The 23,084-nt window shown below is 36.7% G+C and overlaps 1 protein-coding gene across 2 annotated transcripts in view; it reads left to right on the top strand.

Annotated features, from left to right (window-relative positions):
• Positions 1–23,084, top strand: part of Abca12 (ATP binding cassette subfamily A member 12) — a 171,662-nt gene that overhangs the window by 143,222 nt on the left and 5,356 nt on the right. For both annotated transcript variants that reach the window (XM_058577446.1, XM_046440002.2), the window contains exons 40-51: positions 8,033–8,087; positions 8,658–8,835; positions 10,309–10,424; positions 11,455–11,614; positions 12,660–12,913; positions 14,668–14,872; positions 15,789–15,898; positions 16,194–16,335; positions 17,491–17,625; positions 19,705–19,808; positions 21,007–21,099; positions 22,242–22,347. In XM_058577446.1, the coding sequence (XP_058433429.1) occupies positions 8,033–8,087; positions 8,658–8,835; positions 10,309–10,424; positions 11,455–11,614; positions 12,660–12,913; positions 14,668–14,872; positions 15,789–15,898; positions 16,194–16,335; positions 17,491–17,625; positions 19,705–19,808; positions 21,007–21,099; positions 22,242–22,347 (1,658 nt within the window). The remainder of the gene's footprint in view (positions 1–8,032; positions 8,088–8,657; positions 8,836–10,308; positions 10,425–11,454; positions 11,615–12,659; positions 12,914–14,667; positions 14,873–15,788; positions 15,899–16,193; positions 16,336–17,490; positions 17,626–19,704; positions 19,809–21,006; positions 21,100–22,241; positions 22,348–23,084) is intronic.

Genomic DNA, 23,084 nt, shown 5'->3' with positions numbered 1-23,084 from the left:
AATCACAGGTCTTTAAGAGGAATTTGGAAGTAGTAACTTCTGCCAGATGGAACATTCTGGATAATTCCCTTAACTTCAGATTAATTTAGTTTTCTCATTTATCAACTCAGGATAATAACTCCAACTTGTTGCTCATGTCTGTAGTCATACCTAGAAGATATATCTCATAGGAAAATATCTTTAAACTATATACTTATCTATAGGCCAAAACTTCTAAACAATTAGTGTTTATAAATATCATTCACCAACCTAAACACGAAGATAAAACTTTTAAACTAAAATGCTCTACACCTACCAAAATTACTACAATCCACTGATCACTCACCATATGTTGCATGCTTTATATAAAATATTACTGATCTGTTCAACGCTCTTCAGGATGATGTCATTTCTCCCAGAAGTAGAATTTGAACCCAAGACTGTCTGACTCCTATTTGTTCATTTTCCTAATACTCCTGTGTTAGCTGTGTTAGTCAGCTTTTTGTCACTGTGTCCAAAACACAACTGAGAGAAGGAAAAGATTTATTTGGCTCATGGTTTCAGAGGATTCAGTCCATGGTGTGCAGGCTCTGAGGCAGAAACATCATGGCGGAAGGGCATGGCTGAGAAAAGCTGCTCAGCTCACAGCAACTGGGAAGGAGAGAAAGAAGAAGGTACCCGAGACAAAAGAAACCTTTCCGCCTCCCACCCCCAGTGACTTTCAACTAGGTCCCACCTCCCAATGATCCATCCAAATTATCAACCCACCAAAAGGATTAATGCACTGCTGAGTTCGAAGTCTTCATGATCTAATCATTTCCTGAAAGCCCCACCTCTGAACATTGGTGCTTTGGGGAGCGCTCCTTTAAGCACATGAGTCTTTGGGGGTCATTCCAGACCCAAACTATGACTTTAGACTGCTTCTCTGAACTTTTCAGGTCTACTTCAGCTGGATTTCCCAAAAGGCTCCCAGATAGTTTTTTTAAAATAGAGCTGGAATCTAAAAGAAATTGATTTATTTCTTTTTCTAATTCAATTACTGTTCATTGGACCATTTCATCTTTTTGAGTCTTGCTCGAATTATTTTTCCATATTGATCCTAAAAAAATAATAATTAAAAAGATGAACAAAATCTAAGTAACACATTTGCTGGCAAAGAAGGAGCCTAATAAATAGCCTATTGAGTAGGAAAAAAGATACATACTATCTTTGAGAAATGCTGACTCCTCCCTTTTCTTTCATTTCCCTACTGTTGGGCATAAGGGTGCCTGCCAGATGGACTGGTGATTGTAGAAGTAAACCATCACATCAAATTCTCATCCCAGCAACAGAATCATTAAGAGTCTTTATTTCAGAGAGAACAGTATTTTTTTCCCCAACTGCTATGGCATTTTCCTAGCAGAAGGAACCATAAAGAAAATAAAAAGATTGATAGTCTTTAGATCTAGAGCATCAATAAAAGGCATAGTCAAAAGTGGTAAATTAAATGAAATGGTACTACTGAAGCCGGGTAAGTCTGGTATAGCCTGGTTTGAAGTAAAGTTGAAAACTTGACTTTCAGTCGGATGTTTTATTCAGAGCAAAAGACAGATATTGTGACAGATAATGAAAGTAAAACAGCCAAAGAAATGACTAGGTGAGAGTATTGCAAAGCTAGAGAGAACAAGAGGATGTTCGTGGCACTAGCTTTTTAAAAGCAGTATTCTGCTTTTAACCAGTATTCTGGTTTCCTTTATAAGTAGAGTTATTTACTTAGAACAAGATAACCCAAGCCTTTCTAGACTCTAGCAGTCTTGTTGTAGCTCCTACCATTGTTTTTTAAGTTACAGGGTTTAAAAAGTAAGAATTCTAGAACATAAACTTTGTATGGATCCTAAGCTGAAATTTATCTTTTTTATTTAAATATAAGGTTCAAGTTGAGTTATAAAGAGGTTAATAATAGTCTGACTTTTATTTCTTATTAATTTTTCTTAATTAGATATATGAAAGTGGTAGTTTTCTACTTTCTCTGAAACGAATTTCATTTCTTTAAAAAAAAGAAATCTTTATCATTCTAAAATAACTTTTATTGTTTTGTAATGTATGGACGTGGCCTACCATGGTAATAGGACTTGTGTTTAAAAGTGAACCCAATTATTCTCCCACTACCTTCCCCTAACACATTACATATTCAAAGAAATCTTTGCTGGATTCTGCATGAATTGGGATTTTATTTTAGCTGTAAAATTGATTTAAAAAAAACTCTAGCGTGTTAATAAAAATGTTTTAATTAGCTTTTCTTTGCAATGTCAATATCTATTATATTCGTGTGGTTCCCTCTAGTGGTTAATTTTTCATGAAAATTCTGTCTTTCTTCCCAAAGAGCCCTGATTTGTTTGTTTTCTCCAACAAATATTATACAACTAAACTCTTTTTCTCAAAAGCACTAGCACATTGCTCCTTCCACACCAGTGTTCAGTCTTACCCTTTGTTGCATTAGCAGCTATGGCCAATGGAAGCATCTCGTTTTAGCTTTGCATCTGTAGACATGGCATAACATGCCACCTTCCTTTTTCGAAATATTTTCTTCACCGTATTTTTTAATTGGGGCATAATAGTTGCACATAATGGTGGGATTTGTTGTTACGTATTTAGATATGCGCACAATATACAGCATAATTTTGTCAATATCACTCCCCAGCACTTCCCCCTCCCCTCCCTCTCCCCCTCTTTTCTTTCCTCTACTGCTGTCCCTTTGCTTGTCTTGAGATCCATCCCCAACACACACCTTTCCTTTCCTTTTCCTCTATACTTCCACCTGAGAGAAAACATCTGACCCTTGACTTTCTGAGTTTGGCTTATTTTGCTTAACATAATGGTCTCTAGTTCCAGTCATTTTCATGCAAATGACATAAGATCATTTTTCCTTATGGTCAAATAAAACCTCATTTGTGTGTGTGTATACCACATATATTTATCATCATATTTACACACACACACACACACACACATCACATGTTCTTTATCCATTCTTTATTCGTTGATGGACATCTAGGCTGGTTCCATAGTTTGGCTATTGTGCATTTTGCTGCTATAAACACGGGTATGCATCTATCACTTTAGTTATGATGACTTTAATCCTTTAGGATAAATATCAAGGATTAGTATAGCTGGGTCATATGGTGGTTCCACGCCTAATCTTTTAAGGAACCTCCATACTGATTTCCATAGTGGATGTACTAATTTATAGTCCAACTGACAGTGTAAAAGTGTTCCTTTTCCCCCACACTCTTTCCAGCATTTATTACTGTATTCTTTTTTGTTGAGGGATGAGTAACAGGGGATTGAACTCAGGGGCATTCGACCACTGAGCCACATCCCCAGCCCTATTTTTTTTATCGTATTTAGAGATAGAGTCTTACAGAGTTGCTTAGCAAGCCTCATTTTTACTGAGGCTGGCTTTGAACTCGTGATCCTCCTGCCTTAGCCTCCCGAGCCGCTGAGATTACAATCAGGCACCATCTATTGTTTGTATTCTTGATGACTGCCATTCTGACTGGTTTGAAATGAAATCTCAGTATAGTTTTGATTTGCATTTCCCTATTGCTAATGATATTGAACATTTTTCACATCTTTGTTGGCCATTTGTTTTTTTTTAATTTATTTTTTTATTCGTTGTTCAAAACATTCTAAAGCTCTTGACATATCATATTTCATACATTAGATTCAAGTTGGTTATGAACTCCCAATTTTACCCCAAATACAGATTGCAGAATCACATCGGTTACACATCCACATTTTTACATAATGCCCTATTAGTAACTGTTGTATTCTGCTACCTTTCCTATCCTCTACTAACCCCCCTCCCTCCCCTCCCATCTTCTCTCTCTACCCCATCCACTGTAATTCATTTCTCTCCTTGTTTACTTTCCCATTCCCCTCACAACCTCTTATATGTAATTTTGTATAACAATGAGGGTCTCCCTCCATTACCATGCAATTTCCCTTTTCTCTCCCCTTCCATCCCACCTCATGTATCTGTTTAATGTTAATCTTTTCTTCCTGCTCTTCCTCCCTGCTCTGTTCTTAGTTGCTCTCATTATATCAAAGAAGACATTTGGTATTTGTTTTTTAGGGATTGGCTAGCTTCACTAAGCATAATCTGCTCTAGTGCCATCCATTTCCCTGCAAATTCTATGATTTTGTCATTTTTTAGTGCTGCATAATACTCCATGGTGTATAAATGCCACATTTTTTTTATCCATTCATCTATTGAAGGGCATCTGGGTTGGTTCCACAGTCTAGCAATTGTGAATTGTGCTGCTATGAACATCGATGTAGCAGTATCCCTGTAGTACGCTCTTTTAAGGTCTTCAGGGAATAGTCCAAGAAGGGCAATAGCTGGGTCAAATGGTGGTTCCATTCCCAGCTTTCCCAGGAATCTCCATACTGCTTTCCAGATTGGCCGCACCAGTTTGCAGTCCCACCAGCAATGTACAAGAGTACCCTTTTCCCCACATCCTCTCCAGCACTTGTTGTTGTTTGACTTCATAATGGCTGCCAATCGTACTGGAGTGAGATGGTATCTTAGGGTGGTTTTGATTTGCATTTCTCTGACTGCTAGAGATGGTGAGCATTTTTTCATGTACTTGTTGATTGATTGTATGTCCTCCTCTGAGAAGTGTCTGTTCAGGTCTTTGGCCCATTTGTTGATTGGGTTATTTGTTTTCTTATTGTTTAATTTTTTGAGTTCTTTGTATACTCTGGATATTAGGGCTCTATCTGAAGTGTGAGGAGTAAAAATTTGTTCCCATGATGTAGGCTCCCTATTTACCTCTTTTATTGTTTCTCTTGCTGAGAGAAAACTTTTCAGTTTAAGTAAGTCCCATTTGTTGATTCTTGTTATCAACTTTTGTGCTATGGGTGTCCTATTAAGGAATTTGGAGCCCGACCCTACAATATGTAGATCGGCGCCAACTTTTTCTTCTATCAGACGCAGAGTCTCTGATTTGATATCTAGCTCCTTGAGCCACTTTGAGTTAACTTTTGTGCATGGCGAGAGGAGGGGATTCAGTTTCATTTTGTTGCATATGGATTTCCAGTTTTCCCAGCACCATTTGTTGAAGATGCTATCCTCCCTCCATTGCATGCTTTTAGCTCCTTTATCAAATATAAGATAGTTGTAGCTTTGTGGATTAGTCTCTGTGTCCTCTATTCTGTACCATTGGTCCACCCTCCTGTTTTGGTACCAGTACCATGCTGTTTTTGTTACTGTTGCTCTGTAATATAGTTTTAAGTCTGGTATCGCTATACCGCCTGATTCGCACTTCCTGCTTAGAATTGCTTTTGCTATTCTGGGTCTTTTATTTTTCCATATGAATTTTATGATTGCTTTATCCATTTCTACAAGAAATGCCTTTGGGATTTTGATTGGCATTGCATTAAACCTATAGAGAACTTTTGGTAATATCGCCATTTTGATGATGTTAGTTCTGCCTATCCATGAACAGGGTATATTTTTCCATCTTCTAAGATCTTCTTCTGCTTCTCTTTTTAGGGTTTTGTAGTTTTCATTAGAACTTAAATTATCACTATTTGCAGATGACATGATTCTATACCTAGAAGACCCAAAAGGGTCTACAAAAAAACTACTAGAACTAATAAATGAATTCAGCAAAGTGGCAGGATATAAAATCAACACGCATAAATCAAAGGCATTTCTGTATATCAGCGACAAAACTTCTGAAACGGAAATGAGGAAAAACTCTCCATTCACAATATCCTCAAAAAAAATAAAATACTTGGGAATCAACCTAACAAAAGAGGTGAAAGATTTGTTGGCCATTTTTATTTTTTCTTTTGAGAAGTGTGTATTTGTTTGCTCATTTATTAACTGGGTTATTTGGAGGGGTTCTGGTGTTTTTTGAGTTCTTTATATATTCTAGATTTTAATCCTTTAGTGAAGATCTTCCATTCTGCAGATTTTCTCTTCATGTTCTTAATTGTTTATTTTGCTGTACAGAAGCTTTTTAATTTGATGCTGTCCCATTTATTAACTCTTGGCATTATTTCTTGAGCTTTAAGGTCTCATTGAGAAGAAAGTTGTTGCCTGTGCCTATGTGCTTAAATGTTGACCCTACATTCTCTTCTATGAGTTATGTAATTTCTAACCTAATTCCTAGGTCTTTGATCCATTTTGAGTTGGTTTTTGTAAAGGATGAGAAATAGGGTCTAGTTTCATTCTGCTACATATGTATAACCGTTGTCCCAGCACCATTTATTAAAGAGGCTTGCTTTTTTCCAGTGTATGTTATTGGCACCTTTGTCAAGGATCACATGACTGTAGATGTATAGGTTTGTTCCTTTGTCTCCTATTTGGTACTATTGGTCTATGTGTCTGTTTTTATTGCAGTACTATAGATGCCTTCTTCTTAGTATATATTGTATGTAGGGAAAGTATTAATTGAAATTTTAAGATTTGATTTGATTCAGTGAGCATCCATTAGCCAATCTTTGTGTAGGACCTACAGAAACGATTTTGATATAGGATTCTAATTCTGATGCATTTACTTGATCTTGCTAAAGATACGTATGAAAACAACTGGTTCCATAGGATTTTATATAGTAGAGGAAAATGTACTTGCAAAGATTCCTCTGATAAAGTAGAGTATTTCTTTTTTAAAATTTTTTTTTAGTTGTAGATGGACACAATACCTTTTTATTTATTTATTTATATTTGTATGTGGTGCTGAGGATCAAACCCAGTGCCTCACCCATGCTAGGTAAGCATTCTACCACTGAGCTACAACCCAGCCCTGAAGTAGAATATTTCTTAATTCTGAACTACAAAGCAGAAATAAAAGGCAAGTTTTCCTTGTCTATATTATAATTTAGCAAGGTTTAAGCAGAGCCCCTAATGAAAATAGAACCTCAGAAAAAAAGGGCCCATTAACTTACACAAGAGGTAAAAAAAAAAAAAATACATCCATGTTGTGATTAAGATTGTTGGTCAAACTGGTTTTTTGCTTTAGTTTCTTTGTTTAACTTCGTATGTATTTTTTCTTTAACATACACCCATTGCAGGACTCAAATTCAAAATATGTCACATTATTTTTAATAAAAATTATAAATTTAGTTGAGGAAGAGAATCGTCTTTAGAATCATCTATAATATTTGGGCACTGCCCCTGAGTATCCTAATGCCATGAGCAGATTGTAGATGAGCAGTAAGTGAGCAAGTTCTTGCTCAGTTTACAACCCATAGGAACACGTATTTAGGAGACAATTCACACTCCATTCCCTATCATTCTTTCCCATATTTGCTCAGACAGCATAGATAATTGTCTTCTTACTGTGATCTTTGGGAAACTAATGTCTGTCCAATTTTTCAGTCTGGCCAATCAAGGTTCTGTAAGAAAGGGGATTGGAGGCAGACTTGCTTCTAACTCAGAAAGTATAACAAACCCTAGGAGATTCCAATAATTTGGGACTGTATGTGAATTAAATGACTGCCTTTCTGGAGAAAGCTAATATCCCTGAATCCCTCTGGGCCTCTCTGTCTCAATGGAAATGCATGGCCGGAGCGCCCAATCCCTACTCTGATAGAACTCTAGAACAAAGCATCTTCGAAGTAGTTAAGTGAGAAGGAGGGTTCCAGAGTTGGGTCTGTTCTCTAGGGGACTCTCATGTAATTGGTCCCCCTTTGACTTGCTTATTTAAATGTATTCCAGTTTATGAAGTGCTGCTAAATATAAACATACATATGAACAGGGAGAAGAAAGTAGAAAACAATTTTTTAATGTAGTAGAAGAAGACATACTCTATGAGAAATGTAAATGTTGTCCCTTCCAAAAGGTTCCAGACACAACGTGAAAAACTTTTCTTTTTACAAAGTGTCACCAATCGTAGCACTGACAGGATTGGGGGGATATTAATTTCCTTTAAAAGAAAATTCCCCGAAGTAAAATCCTTTAGATTAGAATCTAAGGAGAAAAGCATTATATATTATTCATCTAAAAATTGGAATTTCTGATGAACTGAATAGCTACTAATGGATGAACCATCTCCTCTTTCAGGCATCATCATGTATAGCCATCCTTATCCAGGTGTGCAAGACCAGGAACAGGCCACGTGAGTAGATATCTCTGCTATGACTTCTTTCTCCTTGGCATAGCTGAGACTCTGTAAAAGTGCTCTAATTGGAAATCACAGTTGCATCTGAATGAAAGTCAGTCTAGAAGGGCTGGTTTTATAAAGTCACTGACTGGATTAAAAGGAAGTTTCTGAAAGGGTGCAGAGTGGGTTGCCAAGTAGAGCTTGTGGACTGCAGATGCACTCCGTCTGCTGCTTTTCCGAGTCAGGTGCATAAGGGCTTCATCATTCTGCCTTCGCTGCTTAGCAGGCAAGTCCCGTTTCTATGCCCCAGATCCATACATCCCTTGCATACATGCTGTAACCCTTGGAGACCGAGGTTTTTCTATCAAATATCCTTAGTCAATTCAGATGAGTTGGAACTACATTTATTCCAGGGTCACAGTGGAGTCATGTCAAAGATATTATCTGGCTGTCTTGCAGGAAGCCTTATTTGTATCACAGCCAACTCTTGTACTGTTTTGTTGATGGTTTGAGTCATGAATCTTCCTGAAAGGAAAAGAGTTCCAAAACTTATGTGTGCTTTCCTCTTCCCATTGCTCACCATAGAATCAGCAGTTTAATCGATATTTTAGTGGCACTGTCCATCCTGATGGGTTATTCTGTCACCACCGCCAGCTTTGTCACCTATGTCGTAAGGGAACATCAGACCAAAGCCAAGCAGTTGCAGCACATTTCAGGCATTGGTGTGACATGCTACTGGGTAACAAACTTCATTTACGATATGGTGAGTAACTTATGTCATTGCAAGAAAGATAGGATTCATTTGGCAGAGTTTAATATTCAAGAGTTATTTACTCTAGTTGTTGGAATTATTATCACAAGGACAGTAAATTAGGAAAAAATAATTTTGAGTCCAGTGTTTGGAGGACAGAGAAAACTGCCTTTGCTCATCTCTGGGCTATATCAGATTCTAAGAGCACTTGTCAATATGTAGGTTCCTGGGCCCCAGTCCAAATGGATTAAATCTATATCTTGGGAGTGGAGTGTGGAGAGTAGGCATTTTAAGCAATCCCCCAGGTGACTTTAAGCACACTGAAGTCTTAGAACCACTACTGTGGAGAAATAGAAGCTGAGCAGTAAAACAGCCTTATCTAATTGTGCCAAGTAATCAAGATTATAAAAATTTAATCAAGTAATCTTGAAAAATTCAGAGTAGCAGTCCCTACTGAATGACACATTAGAGAAGATTATCAGGGAAAAGAAGGAATGTATTTTATTGATGTCTGTCTCATTTGCATAAGAATGTTCCCAAAGTTCAGATGGTTATTCTTGACTTAAAATGTGCCAGTGTTGGCCAAAAGCCCAGGATGAGGATGCATTTGCCTGTGATCATGGTGAAATTGCCTGAGTTGTTGTGAAGATCATTGGGTTGAAGAGTTGGAGAGTAATTAACTGCATATCCATTTTGTTAATGTATCCAGTGAGGTCTGAAATGTGTTCATTTTTAGAAGCCAAATCCAAGAGAATGGTAATGACTACTCTGGACTTAGTAGAAACTTTCATGTTAAGAAAGCTTCAAGGATATCCTTCTTTGAAAGTCTACTTACTACTGAGATTCTGTGGTCTGATATCTGGTGCTCATTCCAATTTAGGAGATTTCCATTCCCACAACACCCCCAAAAAACACCCCAAAGTAAATTACCACCACCACTGTTTGCACCCTGCCTCAAACTCTTCCACTTTTAGCATTTCTACTTGCCAGCAGAATACTGAGTTATTTGTTCATACACCTGTGATTCCAAGAATGTGTGGGTCCCGCTGCCCTGCTGTTTTGCAGAGTGTCTCACACAGATAACCAAGCCTTAGAAATCAACCATCTGAGAGCTGCAGCATTCAAACTGAAATCAATACTTTAAGGGCTGCCTCTAATACCAAGATACCTGGCTGTCTTATCTTTTTCACTGAACCTCTGTCACTGAATGATCCCAAGTGTTAAAGCCTGGAGGCAGGAACACCTGGGACTTCTTGTATATCTACAAAGAGAGAAACTGGTTTTACCTTATATTGGAGGAGACAAATTCTCAAGTAAAATCAATGTAAAATAAGCTGAACATTACGAGCAACAGGAACATAAATAAAAATTCATTCCTTCAAATTTATCTAGGTCAGCTTATTGCAGCTTTAAACTAGATAGCTTATTGATTTTTAAAAAAAGGTATTGGCCATATATTAAATATTGTTTTACATATTTCCATAGGTCTTCTACTTGGTCCCTGTAGCATTTTCCATTGGTGTCATTGCAATTTTCAAATTACCTGCCTTCTACAATGAAAGCAACCTAGGTGCTGTTTCTCTCCTCCTTCTGCTGTTTGGGTAAGCTGCTGATTGAGCAATGAAAGAACTAACAGAATCAAATGCTCCTAGACACAAATAGGACCTCAACCTCATTAGCTAATTTGCAGTTGTCTTGGGGTTTCATTTGACATGAGTGATGACTAATGATACATTACAATTGCTAGTCCACAGTCTGTAAAGTAAAGTCTGCCTCTGAAAATTAGTGTTGTTATCATTAAAGAGCACTTACTGGGTGCCAAGTGTTATACTTACCAATTTACATATATAATCTAATCTATACAAAAACACAGGCTTTAGAATGACCAGGGAAATGCATATACAAAGTTTTTGACAAATTATATGAATACATATAGCATTTATAAGGTGTATAAATTTACATATACTTTATCTTTTTAGAGATGCCTAACAGGACACACATAACATTGTTGTTTTCACATTAGGCTAATACAAGGCGACATAATCAGTGCTTAGCATAGCAGTCTCCCTGCCCTGAATGCGTGGGTAGTATCCCTTGGTTAGCTATTGTCACTGATATAAGACCTTTGTGTGTCGAGTGTTATTTAATTTCCTCCAGTATTGTTTAAGTTTGCTCAAAACAAGCTTCCCATCTTCTCACCAGGTCCTATCTGCTTAGCTGACCTACAATGATGCCATTATTTCCCCTCAACTTTAAATTATAAGATTTATACAGATTGAACTCATAATTCTGAGCAACAAAAGTCTTGCCTGGAAAGGATTACACCACCCCCACGGGGGGTGGGGGGGGTGGGGGAATAATTTGTAGTTGTAATGATATAGGACTGACTGTTCGAGATTCCTTTTCAAAAAGAGGCTTCTTGCTATCATTTAAAAAACATCCTTTGGAGTTTTTTTGTTTGTTTGTTTTGTTTTTTGTCAAAAAGAGGAATGAAAATGAGATCTAGCTACAAGGCTTGGCAACTCATCCCTAATGTTTGCTTTTACTTTAGAAACACATCTAGGTGTTTATTGCTTTATAAAATGGGATAATTGAGGCGTAATTTTAATTCTTTGTATGATGAACCTGTAGGTATGCCACGTTTTCTTGGATGTACTTGCTGGCTGGTCTCTTTCATGAAACAGGAATGGCCTTCATCACTTACGTCTGTGTCAACCTGTTTTTTGGCATCAATTCCATTGTTTCCCTGTCGGTGGTATACTTCCTATCCAAGGAAAAGCCTAATGATCCGGTGAGGACCCTCTTAGTCTGTTCAAGTTCAGTGAATGTATCAGAAGTTTTAACATGTTCAAGGTGGAAAGATTTTTCTTTATTCTGTCTTCTATAAATAGAAAGAAATATTATTTGCTTCTATTAAAGCTACAGCTTTAAAAACTTCTCTATAAACTCCACCTAGGTTATTGTATTTCCTGAGAGTCAAAAAGTATTGACATTGGCTAGATCTTGAATGGAGTGATGGAGGTGAAATCAGATATATTGTGTGGTAGTTCATAAATCATGCCACCAATTGGTCAGCTAGACATTTCCCTCATTAACAAAGCCTTATCGTATGGTGGTGTCAAGGAGAATGGCTTAGTTATGTGACATTGGGTTAGGATTCATGGGAACATTCATAAGGGAAAAACCTAATCCATTCCCTTTCAATCACGTGTTGGAATCTACTTCATTGTAAGCATCACTTTCCATTCAGAGCTGAGAGCTATGATTAGTGAGAAGCACTAACAGAGAAGAATAGAGAGGAAATGAAGTCAACTGAGGGACCAACAAGCACACACCAGGAGGAGGAAAATTCACGAGGTGGAAGTAGTTGGCCTCAAGTGTGAATAATGTTGAAAATGAGCCATTTGCTCCTTTTTTGAGATATTGACTCTCCTCCCATCTCATTTCGCCTTTTTAATCCCTTTCCAAATGGATATCACCTTAGGTTCTGAACCAAGACCTCCCTTATGGGGCACCTACTGATATTCCCTGTCAGACCCTGACACCCTGGCTAGTCCTACATTCCCAAAGTCTGAGGAAGGTCTAGAAGTGATTTTGCCTCTAGACATGGGCCTAACACCTTAGGTCACCTCAAGAAAAACACTCTCTTTACTTGCATTTCAATAATAAACCTCCACCATTTGGTTATAGTAAATATGTCCATGAAAATTCAGCATACGTGTGAAATAATGGCTGATCCAGACAGAATTCTCAATATTTGTCTACATCTAACTTTACATGTTTGTTCATTTGTTGGAGTTCTGACACTGAGCTTTCTTGTTATTTCTCGTTTTTAGACTTTAGAGCTTATTTCTGAAACCCTCAAGCGAATTTTCCTGATTTTTCCTCAATTCTGTTTTGGCTATGGTTTGATTGAACTATCACAACAACAGTCAGTCCTGGACTTCTTAAAAGCATATGGAGTGCAATACCCAAGCGAAACTTTTGAAATGGACAAACTTGGTGCAATGTTTGTGGCTTTGGTCTCCCAGGGCACCATGTTTTTTCTCTTGCGACTTTTAATCAACGAATGGCTAATAAAAAAGTTCAGGTAAGTATAATGAAAGCACAGTTTTTGACATCCATGATGGAGCTCAGTTTCAAATATGCAGGGAGGGGTCAATAGCCCATTTTTCCATTAGTAGTATGGAAATGTTTTGGTCAAAAACTTTAAAAATTTTGTAGTGTAATTTGTCATTTGTTTCATTCTAATAAGTAGTTATCTCACCTTACTATGTTTCTACAAGGTTTGCTCTAGAATAAGGAAAAAATTAAATAAGTACAGCTGTTATCCTTAAAGAGTAAGATTCAGTGGCAGAGAGAAAATACATGCATAAACACAAATTTGAGTTTGGTAGGATAGAAAACACTTTCATGGACAGAAATGAGAAAGAGGATTGAGTATGTGCCATGTCGGCAATGAGTTTGGGAAAAACAAGTCAAAATAAAGTGAGGAACCATAAATGAAAAGAAGTGCACATTACAGTGACACAGCATTTCTATTTATAGTAAGTTTTCATACAGATATGTTTGCACAAATGCAGGATTATTTATATATAAGAAAACTGCTCATCACAGTAACCATCTTTAACAGCAAAAGAATGGAAACAACCAGAATGTCCTTTGTTTAAAGACTAGTTAAATTATGGGCATATATTCAGAAATACAACATTATGCATCTTGAATCCTTGGGGAAGAGATCTGGACTTTATTCAGCAAACAAATGGTAGTTCATTAAATGTCTTGAACAGAGAGTGCCATGATCAAATAGTGCTTTGGGGGTGCCATTTTGTGGAGCTAGTGCAGAGCAGAATGGGACAGTCAGACACTGGCACAGCTTGAGGCTCCTGTAGCAATCTAGATGGGGAGCAAAAGCTCTCCATGAGGATAGAAATAGAGATGATTCATGGCAGAACAGTATAAGAGACTGTTCTGAATGGATTTTGTAATAGGGAAGATTCAAAGAAAACATCACAATTAGAGAAAGATTTTGTAATAGAGAAGATTCAAAGAAAACATCACAATTAGATAGGTCTCTGGACCTATCATTAAAAGAAACAGAGACATTTGAGGAAGACCTGGATTGATGTGTTGGATTTTCACATTTTATTTGTTTGGTTTGGTTTTGGTATTTGTTAGGCAAGATATTGAGGTGAGTTTGGAACTTAGTGAGTTTGCAGAGCTGATAACCCTAAAATATTGTCTAGATCCTGAGTGAGACATTGATAGTGAAAAGCATATAGAATGAAGAATGATGCCCTATTATTGATAATTTTAAAATAGATCTGCTTATAGCATTGTGCATATAGTTAACTTAAAGCTTAGTTAAGAAAATGGATTTCATGTTTTGTGTTACCACAATTTTGAGAGAGAGAAAGAGAGAGAGGTGAAGAAGAGGAACAGGAGGGTTTTTATGTTAGTTTATTTTTTTAAAAACATGATGGCTGTTCTTGGGCTGGTAGTTGTTGATTTTACTAATAATTCTGAACCCCCTCTTGGAGACTAACTTAAGACACATTTTTATCTCCTTGTTACTGAATTTAGGGTTCAGAATTTTAACAGTGGATCTGTAAACATTTAAGGCATGGAAACCAAAACCACTTCCTAAATATTACAGTGAATATGGTGAAGAGAGTTCATACTAGTTTTTTAGTTATTTGCATCACAGAGTACATGATAAAATTTAAAAGAAGCATAATAATGGATGGTATACTTTCAGCAAAGTGAAAACACATTAGAACATATCAAAACTGAGTGCTGATCTTTCGTAATCATTGATGTAAAATCACTGGGTCCATTTCTTAGACTCTTCTTCAGAAAATTTAGCTCCTCACCTGTGGCAGAGACAATAGATGAAGATGAAGATGTTCGGGCTGAGAGACTGAGGGTGGAGAATGGTGCTGCTGAGTTTGACCTGGTCCAGCTCCATCGTCTCACAAAGACGTACCAACTCATCCACAAAAAGATTATTGCTGTAAACAACATAAGCATCGGGATACCTGCTGGAGAGGTAAGGAACTATGTCATGTTTCTATTCTTTTACGTGGCATAAGTTACAAAAATCTTCAGTTATTTAACTTCAATTTTTTTTTGAAATATGAAACTTAAGTTCTGAATATTTCCATGAGATATGTGAGTGTGTGTATGTGTGTGTGTGTGTGTGTGTGTGTGTAATTTACATGTCTATATTACTTGCCCTGTGAATCTTCCCTCTTGGCAGGGGGATTCATTAATAGCAATCCCACAGCAAGTCCCGATCCCTTACCCAAATTCCTCTTCTCTCTGGGGTGGACTTTCCTGCAGAGAGCCTGTTCAGACAGGGTATTCTCTTCAATATTTCATTTCCAGACCTTTCCAAAAAATACCATGAGGAAATCAGAAGTTCTCGAAAAAAAAAAAAGGGGGTCCTAGAACAGCATCTATTTATATTCTTGCTATTTTCACAGACACAATATGAAGGCAACTTGAAAAAAAGAAAAGAAAAAGAACATGGCTATTTCCTTTAGTTTTCTGAGAAGAACTGCAAACTTCATGCACCCAATTTATTAAAAAACATTAAAAAATATCACTTTATCAGCTTATTCAGTAAAGTTGTGATTTTTGTGTGAATACTTTAAAAATCTATAAATGTAATTACATCATTGGGTGAGCATATCTTACTGGTGGGGTATTTTATGGGTGTCACAGAAAGGGGTGCTATTGCAATATGTAAAGCAGATCCTCTGTATGTATAAATGTTCACATGGCAAAAGGAAAAAAAAACCACATATCCATTTCTTTTAAAAGAGAAAGCTTTACCAAACTATCAAACACCACGAATAATTCTAATGGCTTATTTTTCTTGGAAATGATTTTTCCAGGGAAGAGGGAAAGAGACAACAATAGCAGTGTATCTAAGTTTTTCATCTTTTTCTCCCTCAAACTAGTGCTTTGGCCTTCTTGGGGTGAATGGAGCAGGGAAGACCACCATATTCAAGATGCTGACTGGGGACATCATTCCTTCCAGCGGAAACATTCTGATAAGAAATAAGACTGGGTATGAAAAGCTTAGGCTTTCACTTACTGAAAGCACCAAAATTAAAACAATTTCAGTGAACGTTTTATGTAATTTTGTGGTTGTATTATTAAATTTTTAGGCGGAGGGAAAAACGCTATTGAAGTAAAGGGATATTTTTACACCTTAAAGTATGACTTTGATAGTGGGACTATTTTATCCCCTTTTATCAAAATTACCAACCACCATGACCAAAATAGAGCCACCTTCCCAACATTTGGGGACCAAGGAAGACAGGTCTTTTGAAACTCACATGCTTTTGATCTTTTCCATTCAGATCGCTGGGCCTCGTGGACTCTCACAACTCCTTTGTTGGCTACTGCCCTCAGGAAGATGCCTTAGATGACCTGATGTCAGTGGAAGAACATCTGTATTTCTATGCCAGGGTGCATGGAATTCCAGAAAAAGATATTAAAGAGGTGAGTACACATATGAAAAACTCGTTCCTTTGAAGACCATTGCTGTTCCTGTTTCTCAGTCCACTACACCCCCCAGGAAACTAACTTGACATCTGGAAAACGGTGACATTTTCCTCCTAGCGATGACAATGAACCCGACTTAGCTTGATTGTGTGTCCTGCATACACACCTATGAACTTAGCTTTAGAAACTCCTCAGCCGTGTTTGTTCAGTTACCCTTTTAAGAACTGTCAAACAGAGGATCATGCTTGCATTAGGCTATGAGTTGGGCCTTGGATGCTGATGCCTGTACTTCCTTTGGTGTCCAAATAAGCATTGACACCTACAATTAACTGCCAAATGTCTGAGTGGCACAGAACAGCTTCCATTTTTATTTATTTATATTTTGATGTTGGGGATTGAACCCAGGACCTTACACATGCTAAGCACACGCCCTACCACTGATCTATGTCCCCAGTCCCCCATTTTGACTTTTAATCTGTGAGTCTATCTCACTGCAGCTATTTGCCTTTGTAATGGGATGGCTAACCCTTAGGGCAGTTTCCTCTGTTTCACAACCCTGGAGACCTGCAGTATAAAGTCCAACCAGGATTTCATTATTTGCCAGGGCTATTTAACTACAGAAATAACCACAAGAACCCATGATTCCTAATGCACTAAAGTTTTGATAGTGGGTCAGTTTTAAATAGACTTAAAACCTTTGTGACAAATCGCCTCTCAGTAAGAAGAAAGATGAAGCAGTGATGACAATCAATGAGAAACCTGCCTTTGAATTCTTTTTTAGTTCTTTTAAGCTTTTAAGCTTTATAGGAGAATCCTGTGGTAATACAGCATAAAATACAATTTGCAGTTGTAAACACACCCACCCACACACACACACACACACACACACACACACATTTGGGGAAAAGAATCCCATTTGAAAATGAGTCTCTGAGGAATTGCTTTTTATTTCTTTAAATAAACCATGAATTTTGAAATGGGTCTTTGAAAATGGAAATAAAAATCTATGTTGAATTTAAATGTTTGCTTTTTTTTCTAGATCTATATTGTCCATGACAAAATTTTTTTTCCACAAGCCGATTTTCTTCTATTTGATGCTTTAAGGGTTTGGGCAGGGAAAGGTCAAGATAATTCTTCTTTTATTATCCACAGACTGTTCATAAACTCCTTAGGAGACTTCACTTGATGCCCTACAAGGACAGAGCTACCTCTATGTGCAGTTATGGCACAAAAAGAAAATTATCCACTGCGCTGGCCTTGATAGGAAAACCTTCGATTCTACTGCTGGTAAGAGATTCATTAGGAAAAAGGCTAGTAAGTAGTTTAAACACCATATCCTCTTGTGCATGCTAGCAATTTCATCATCTTTATTCAAGTCAATATTTAGTGACATCTTACCACATGCCAGCTATTGTGCAAAGATGCACCATCGAATTAAGGGAATTTACATCAGCACAGAACTTATGACCACATAGGTCCTCAGAAAACATTTTTTTTTTTGTCTCCTGAAGCAATGTGGGTTTCAGTGAAAATGATTAGCATGGGAATGGGAATTAACTGAGACAAATTCAGGGTATTCAAATCACTAAGTGAAGTTATGGAATGTGGCAAAAATTTAATTCCCATATATTGACAAAATCATTATCTGTTGGGAACCGATGGGATAAACTGGGATTTTCCATTTTTTAGAAGGACAGGCATATTTTAGAACAATGTGTTGTGCTATGATTTTATTTCTTTGAAGCTTAAAAATATGAATTACCTAACCTGAAATGGGATGGATAATATACCATGCTATTTTGTCTGAATTTAGGAGAAGGAGAGCAAGAAACCTATTCTACATTCATATTTTAATTAAGAGTTGGAAAATTAAATTGATCACCTGAAAATAAAAATTGCACCTAGGAAGATATAGTATTCTGTCCTCCAGGCCCAATATTGAAGAAGGATTTATTTCAGGGAAACAAACTTGCCCTTATTTTAGAAGATCCCCTTCATTCAGTGACCTCCAAACTCTGAAAAAGAATTAACTTATGCAATAAAAATCCAGTTATAAATCACCACATTATTCCAGAGTTAAGTCATACAGTGGATCAAATCATTGAAATTGCCCAGATAGAATGATGCACAGCCTAGCTTTCTGTAATACCGGCAGCTTCTAATGCGTCGCATCCCTGCCAATCGATGCTTATAATAGAATTCTATTGTGTAAGTGTCCCTTAAATTGAACACAACAATCCTTAGGCACCCTTGTGAGATAATACATGTAAAACATTTAAAAATATTAAAAGCACTACTTAAATGCTGTATAGTAATGAGCCCAAAGAAATTCAAGTTCTGAGAGGAAGACCCTGTTTTCTCCTTCTACATTTGTTTACTATGTAAGCTATTTCCTTCAAAAATAGGAACAATGACAGTCTATCTTTTACTGTTTCCCCAAATTAACACTCACTCCTTTCTTTAAATTTAACATGTTAGGGGCTGGGGCTATAGCTCAGTGGCAGAGTGATTGCCCAGCATGTGTGAGGCACTGGGTTTGATCCTCTTAAAAATAAACAAATGAAATAAAGACATTCTGTCCATCTACAACTGCAATTTTTTTAATTTAACATACTACTATAAAAATAAGCCACTGATTATCCCATGTATGTATTTTCCACTTCAGATACATTTTTAAATTTTTACCTACTCTTGACCTATATTTTGTTTCTTTAATCATCTGTCAGGATCTATTATTGCTTATTTAGATTATCTGCTGTTGCATTTTGAATTTGGCGTCTGAACACGTTTGAAAACATCATTTACTTTGAAAAATAATGTCTATTTCTACTTGGTAACTTCTGCAAATCTTATTCTTGTTTTCCAAGAGTGTTAAATTTCAATTAATAACATAAAACTAAAAATATGCCTCCAACATATTAACTGAAATGTCAAATTGTGTTCTTTTCTGCTTCACATAACACGTTATCACTCGCCGTCACAATTCTGCTTTCATGAGCAAGATAGCAATCTTGTTGATGTAGCTCCCTATATATATGTGACAATGTAGAATTAAATGTAAAACTCCTGCCTTGTCAGTAACTGAAGCAGAATTTTTTTCCAAAGAAACCTAAGAGATGGATGTAAAGCCACAGGGTGTCAACTTTACTGAGACTTTTTTTTAAAAAACAGATTGACAATTTTATGTAGTTAATTTTGAGCTTTTTGATGGCAGCAGAAAGAGTCCTATTAAGTATAAAACAAGTTTAGTCACAGGACTTCGAAAACAGATTTCTGTTCTAGGGAATTGAGATGCAGTGATTCATGTAAAGAACCTCATCAAAACTTAATTAATTTGATAAATTTTTCTTGTAACTCCCTATTAAGGATGAGCCGAGCTCTGGGATGGATCCTAAGTCGAAACGGCACCTCTGGAAGATCATTTCAGAAGAGGTACAGAACAAATGTTCTGTCATCCTCACGTCTCACAGGTAAATCGAGGGCAGGACCTTTAAAGTCAAACGGCACCATTTTAGAATGATAGCTGAAAAAAGCAGTTCCATGTTATCTATTTAGATGATCAACACCACAATTGTATGGAAGGGTTTCATGTTTGTAGACTACGGGCAAGTCAAGCAGGTTTCATGGTGAGAATACTGGGATGAGGCAGAGTGTAAGATCTAAGCAGTGTTTTTGAAAACAATTTTTCATGGACCTATAGCCCTCTTAACTCAACGATGGCTCCCTATTCCCTATCAAATAAAGTTCAGGATCCTTAGGCTTAGTGTGCAAGGCCTCCTGGCCTCATCTAATCTCCAGCCTCTTTTTCCTGCGACATTTCTGCTATCAGTTGTCATGAACAGCTCATGGTTCTGCATGCTCGCACTACCTCTTCCTATCTCCTTTCTTCAGCTGTGCTTTCTACTTGAAATAGTCTCTTTACCAACTATCTCTGGGGTTCTAATCTTACCAGTTTTTCCAGTACCATTTCACTGGCTTTTCCTCCCATGAAGTAGTCCCCCTGAATCAGCTAAATATAAGAGGTACTAAAGCATTTTATCTGTGGCTTTCTTATGAGGTTGGCCTTGTGCTGTAATTTGGATTAAGTTCACCTTGCATTATAATGATCCTATAGTGGAAAAAAGTATTGGATATGTTTATTACCAAGAGACTTATTTATATCTTAACTTTGTCCTCAGCACACCGGAGCAGATCATTTCATTTCTATGAACATTTGCATGAAGTAGACAGGGTGATGCGTAAGATTGCCTCCAGTTCTCATTGTCCATGAAATGAGAGAGCATGTAATTGAGTACAGGTTAACTAGTTATAAATCCAAAACATAAAAGCCAACCAGAGTATGAGGCATAATGAAAAAGCTTGGGGTTGTTTTAGAAACCGTTCTTAGGAAATGTACATCCTGAATCAGAGCCTAAAAGATTTTGAAAGAAATATTGTTTTTGATAGAGGGGGCATTCTAGGTGAAAGAGATGGCCTTGAGTTTTAGAGGAAACACTAATAAACCCAACCTGAAGACATCCCATTTATATTTTAAGAGATTCTATTTTTTTATTCTCCTCCAGGAGAGATTTCTAAGGTGCTATAATGAAATGATTAAACTTGTGCTTATGAACTTCAACCCAGTTTTCTATGCTCTGAATGTTGATGTGATTCTGCTCTGTCTTTCAGCATGGAAGAATGTGAAGCCCTCTGTACCAGGCTGGCCATTATGGTGAATGGGAGGTTCCAATGCATAGGATCTTTGCAGCATATAAAAAGCAGGTAAAGAACGAATATGTTGTTTAACACATTGTGTAAGACTGTCAATCTAATGGTGCCTCAGTTAGTTTCAAAGATTATCTCAGCAACCTGTTTTGCATGTAGTAAAACAAGTATGGAAAAGCTAATCATTGTAAGTAATCATTGACTCACCTTAAATTTACATTATTTTATTAAGGGTTTATTATACTTTTTTATTAATAACTCCAATCTTTGAAGGCCTAAAGATAATAATAATAATAATAATAATAATAATAATAATAATATAAAACAAATAATGTACAAATGAAATACTCTGAGGAACTAATTTTAAGAGTTTACTGAATAATAAATTAGACCTTGACAAGTATATGAAGGCATAGATTTTTATCTAGCATGTTCATTTGCCATTTGCCCAGGTTTTCACTAAGCTATGTGACTCTTTTAGCACGTTGAAAATCTTTTAATCAGAAATACATGGAGAAATGTGCATAAATATTATATTATCATCAAATTCAAATTAAATTAATAGTTTCTATTCAGCAGGGTGTATATGCATTTATACATATCCATGTTAATCTCCAAACTTCAGGATGATACTTTATACCTTCCTGCAGAACAACCTGACTTTCTTATAAAATAGCATTAACCAAGATAAGGAAAAAAAGATAAATGAGGCCTTTTGTTGCTCTTAGGGAGTTTGTTTTAACTTGTTTAAAAACGCTACTCTTGGTATAGTTAATTCCAGTATATTTATTTAGTATTTATTTTTAAACCCCCAGTAATTTTTATCTTCACTGTTATTACTGAATCTCCAATGCCCCACTTCTCAAAGCTTTTCTTACTTTAAATTAGAAACTATTTAACCCCAGAAATTGCCAATTTATTGATGTCAAAGAAAGTCAAGATTTTATGTTTTCCTTTCCAATGTTGCTTTTGCCCAAAGAATCTGACTTAGTATAGAGGTAGAAATAAATAAGAAACCAAGGCAGTGAACTTATTTCAAGTTTGCAACATGCCCTGAACTTTTATGGCAAAATGATAGTCTTTATATAAGAAATGGGGTCGTAATGGTTGGCTCCGGTCCTATTTCATTATCTAGAATTTCAGGGGAGCTATTTTGGCAAAATGTAACTCATACTGTATTTTGCACTTTTTCTTTCTAGGTTTGGACGTGGATTTACTGTCAAGGTTCACTTGAAGAATAACAAAGTGAGCATGGAGACCCTCACGAGGTTCATGCAGCTCCACTTTCCAAAAACGTACTTAAAAGTAAGTGTAACTAACCTGCCTGTGGCGCTTGGCCAGCTTTGACACTCAGAATATCTGACATCACAAGGAATGTCCACCATGTTAGTTTCAAGTTGCATAAGATACTCTGAAGCACACTTGATATGAACAAAGAATTTCAAATGATTTATTTTTATACCTATTTAAAGTTAACATAGTCCTTTCATATACACAGGCATTTATTTCTCTCTCATACAAAAGTTTCATGACCATACAATATTTGTTTTCAAGTTTTATACAGTGCCATTTTACTAGTTACATATGTTTGGGAACGGAGGGATGACAGGTATTACATGACCAAGGGCACTTCTTAGGGAAAAAAATGTTAGTGAGTTCCAGAATGTTATAGCTGGAGGAGGTTAACTCCTTTGTTCCCCTCACTTGAAAAATAAACCCACAAAGATTTGTATAATCCTCAAGCCCCACAGTAGTTGAAGTATAGCTTTGATTTTTAACTGACATGTGCATTGTGTAGCCACAGGATGGACACACAAGATTATATGCAGCGTGTTCTTAAAATTAATGTACTTCCTTCTGGGAGAGCAATTTATAGAAGATGATGAAATGGAAAATAGTCATTTAAAAAAAAATCAGACCTGGATTAATGAAAAGAAGCCGCAGAGCCATGGGCTGAGCCCAGATGTGCTGGGTGATACCCATCAAGACACAGAGTCTCTGATCTTTGTTTTTCTCATATGTAAACAAAAATCAACATCTAC

The sequence above is a fragment of the Marmota monax genome, unplaced genomic scaffold, assembly GCF_021218885.2.
Source record: "Marmota monax isolate L192 unplaced genomic scaffold, Marmota_monax_Labrador192_F-V1.1 WCK01_AAM20220418_F8-fsc00041, whole genome shotgun sequence".
Lineage (NCBI taxonomy): Eukaryota > Metazoa > Chordata > Mammalia > Rodentia > Sciuridae > Marmota > Marmota monax.
Note: the sequence above shows the minus strand (reverse complement) of the source record. Positions and strands in the feature narration are given on the sequence as shown.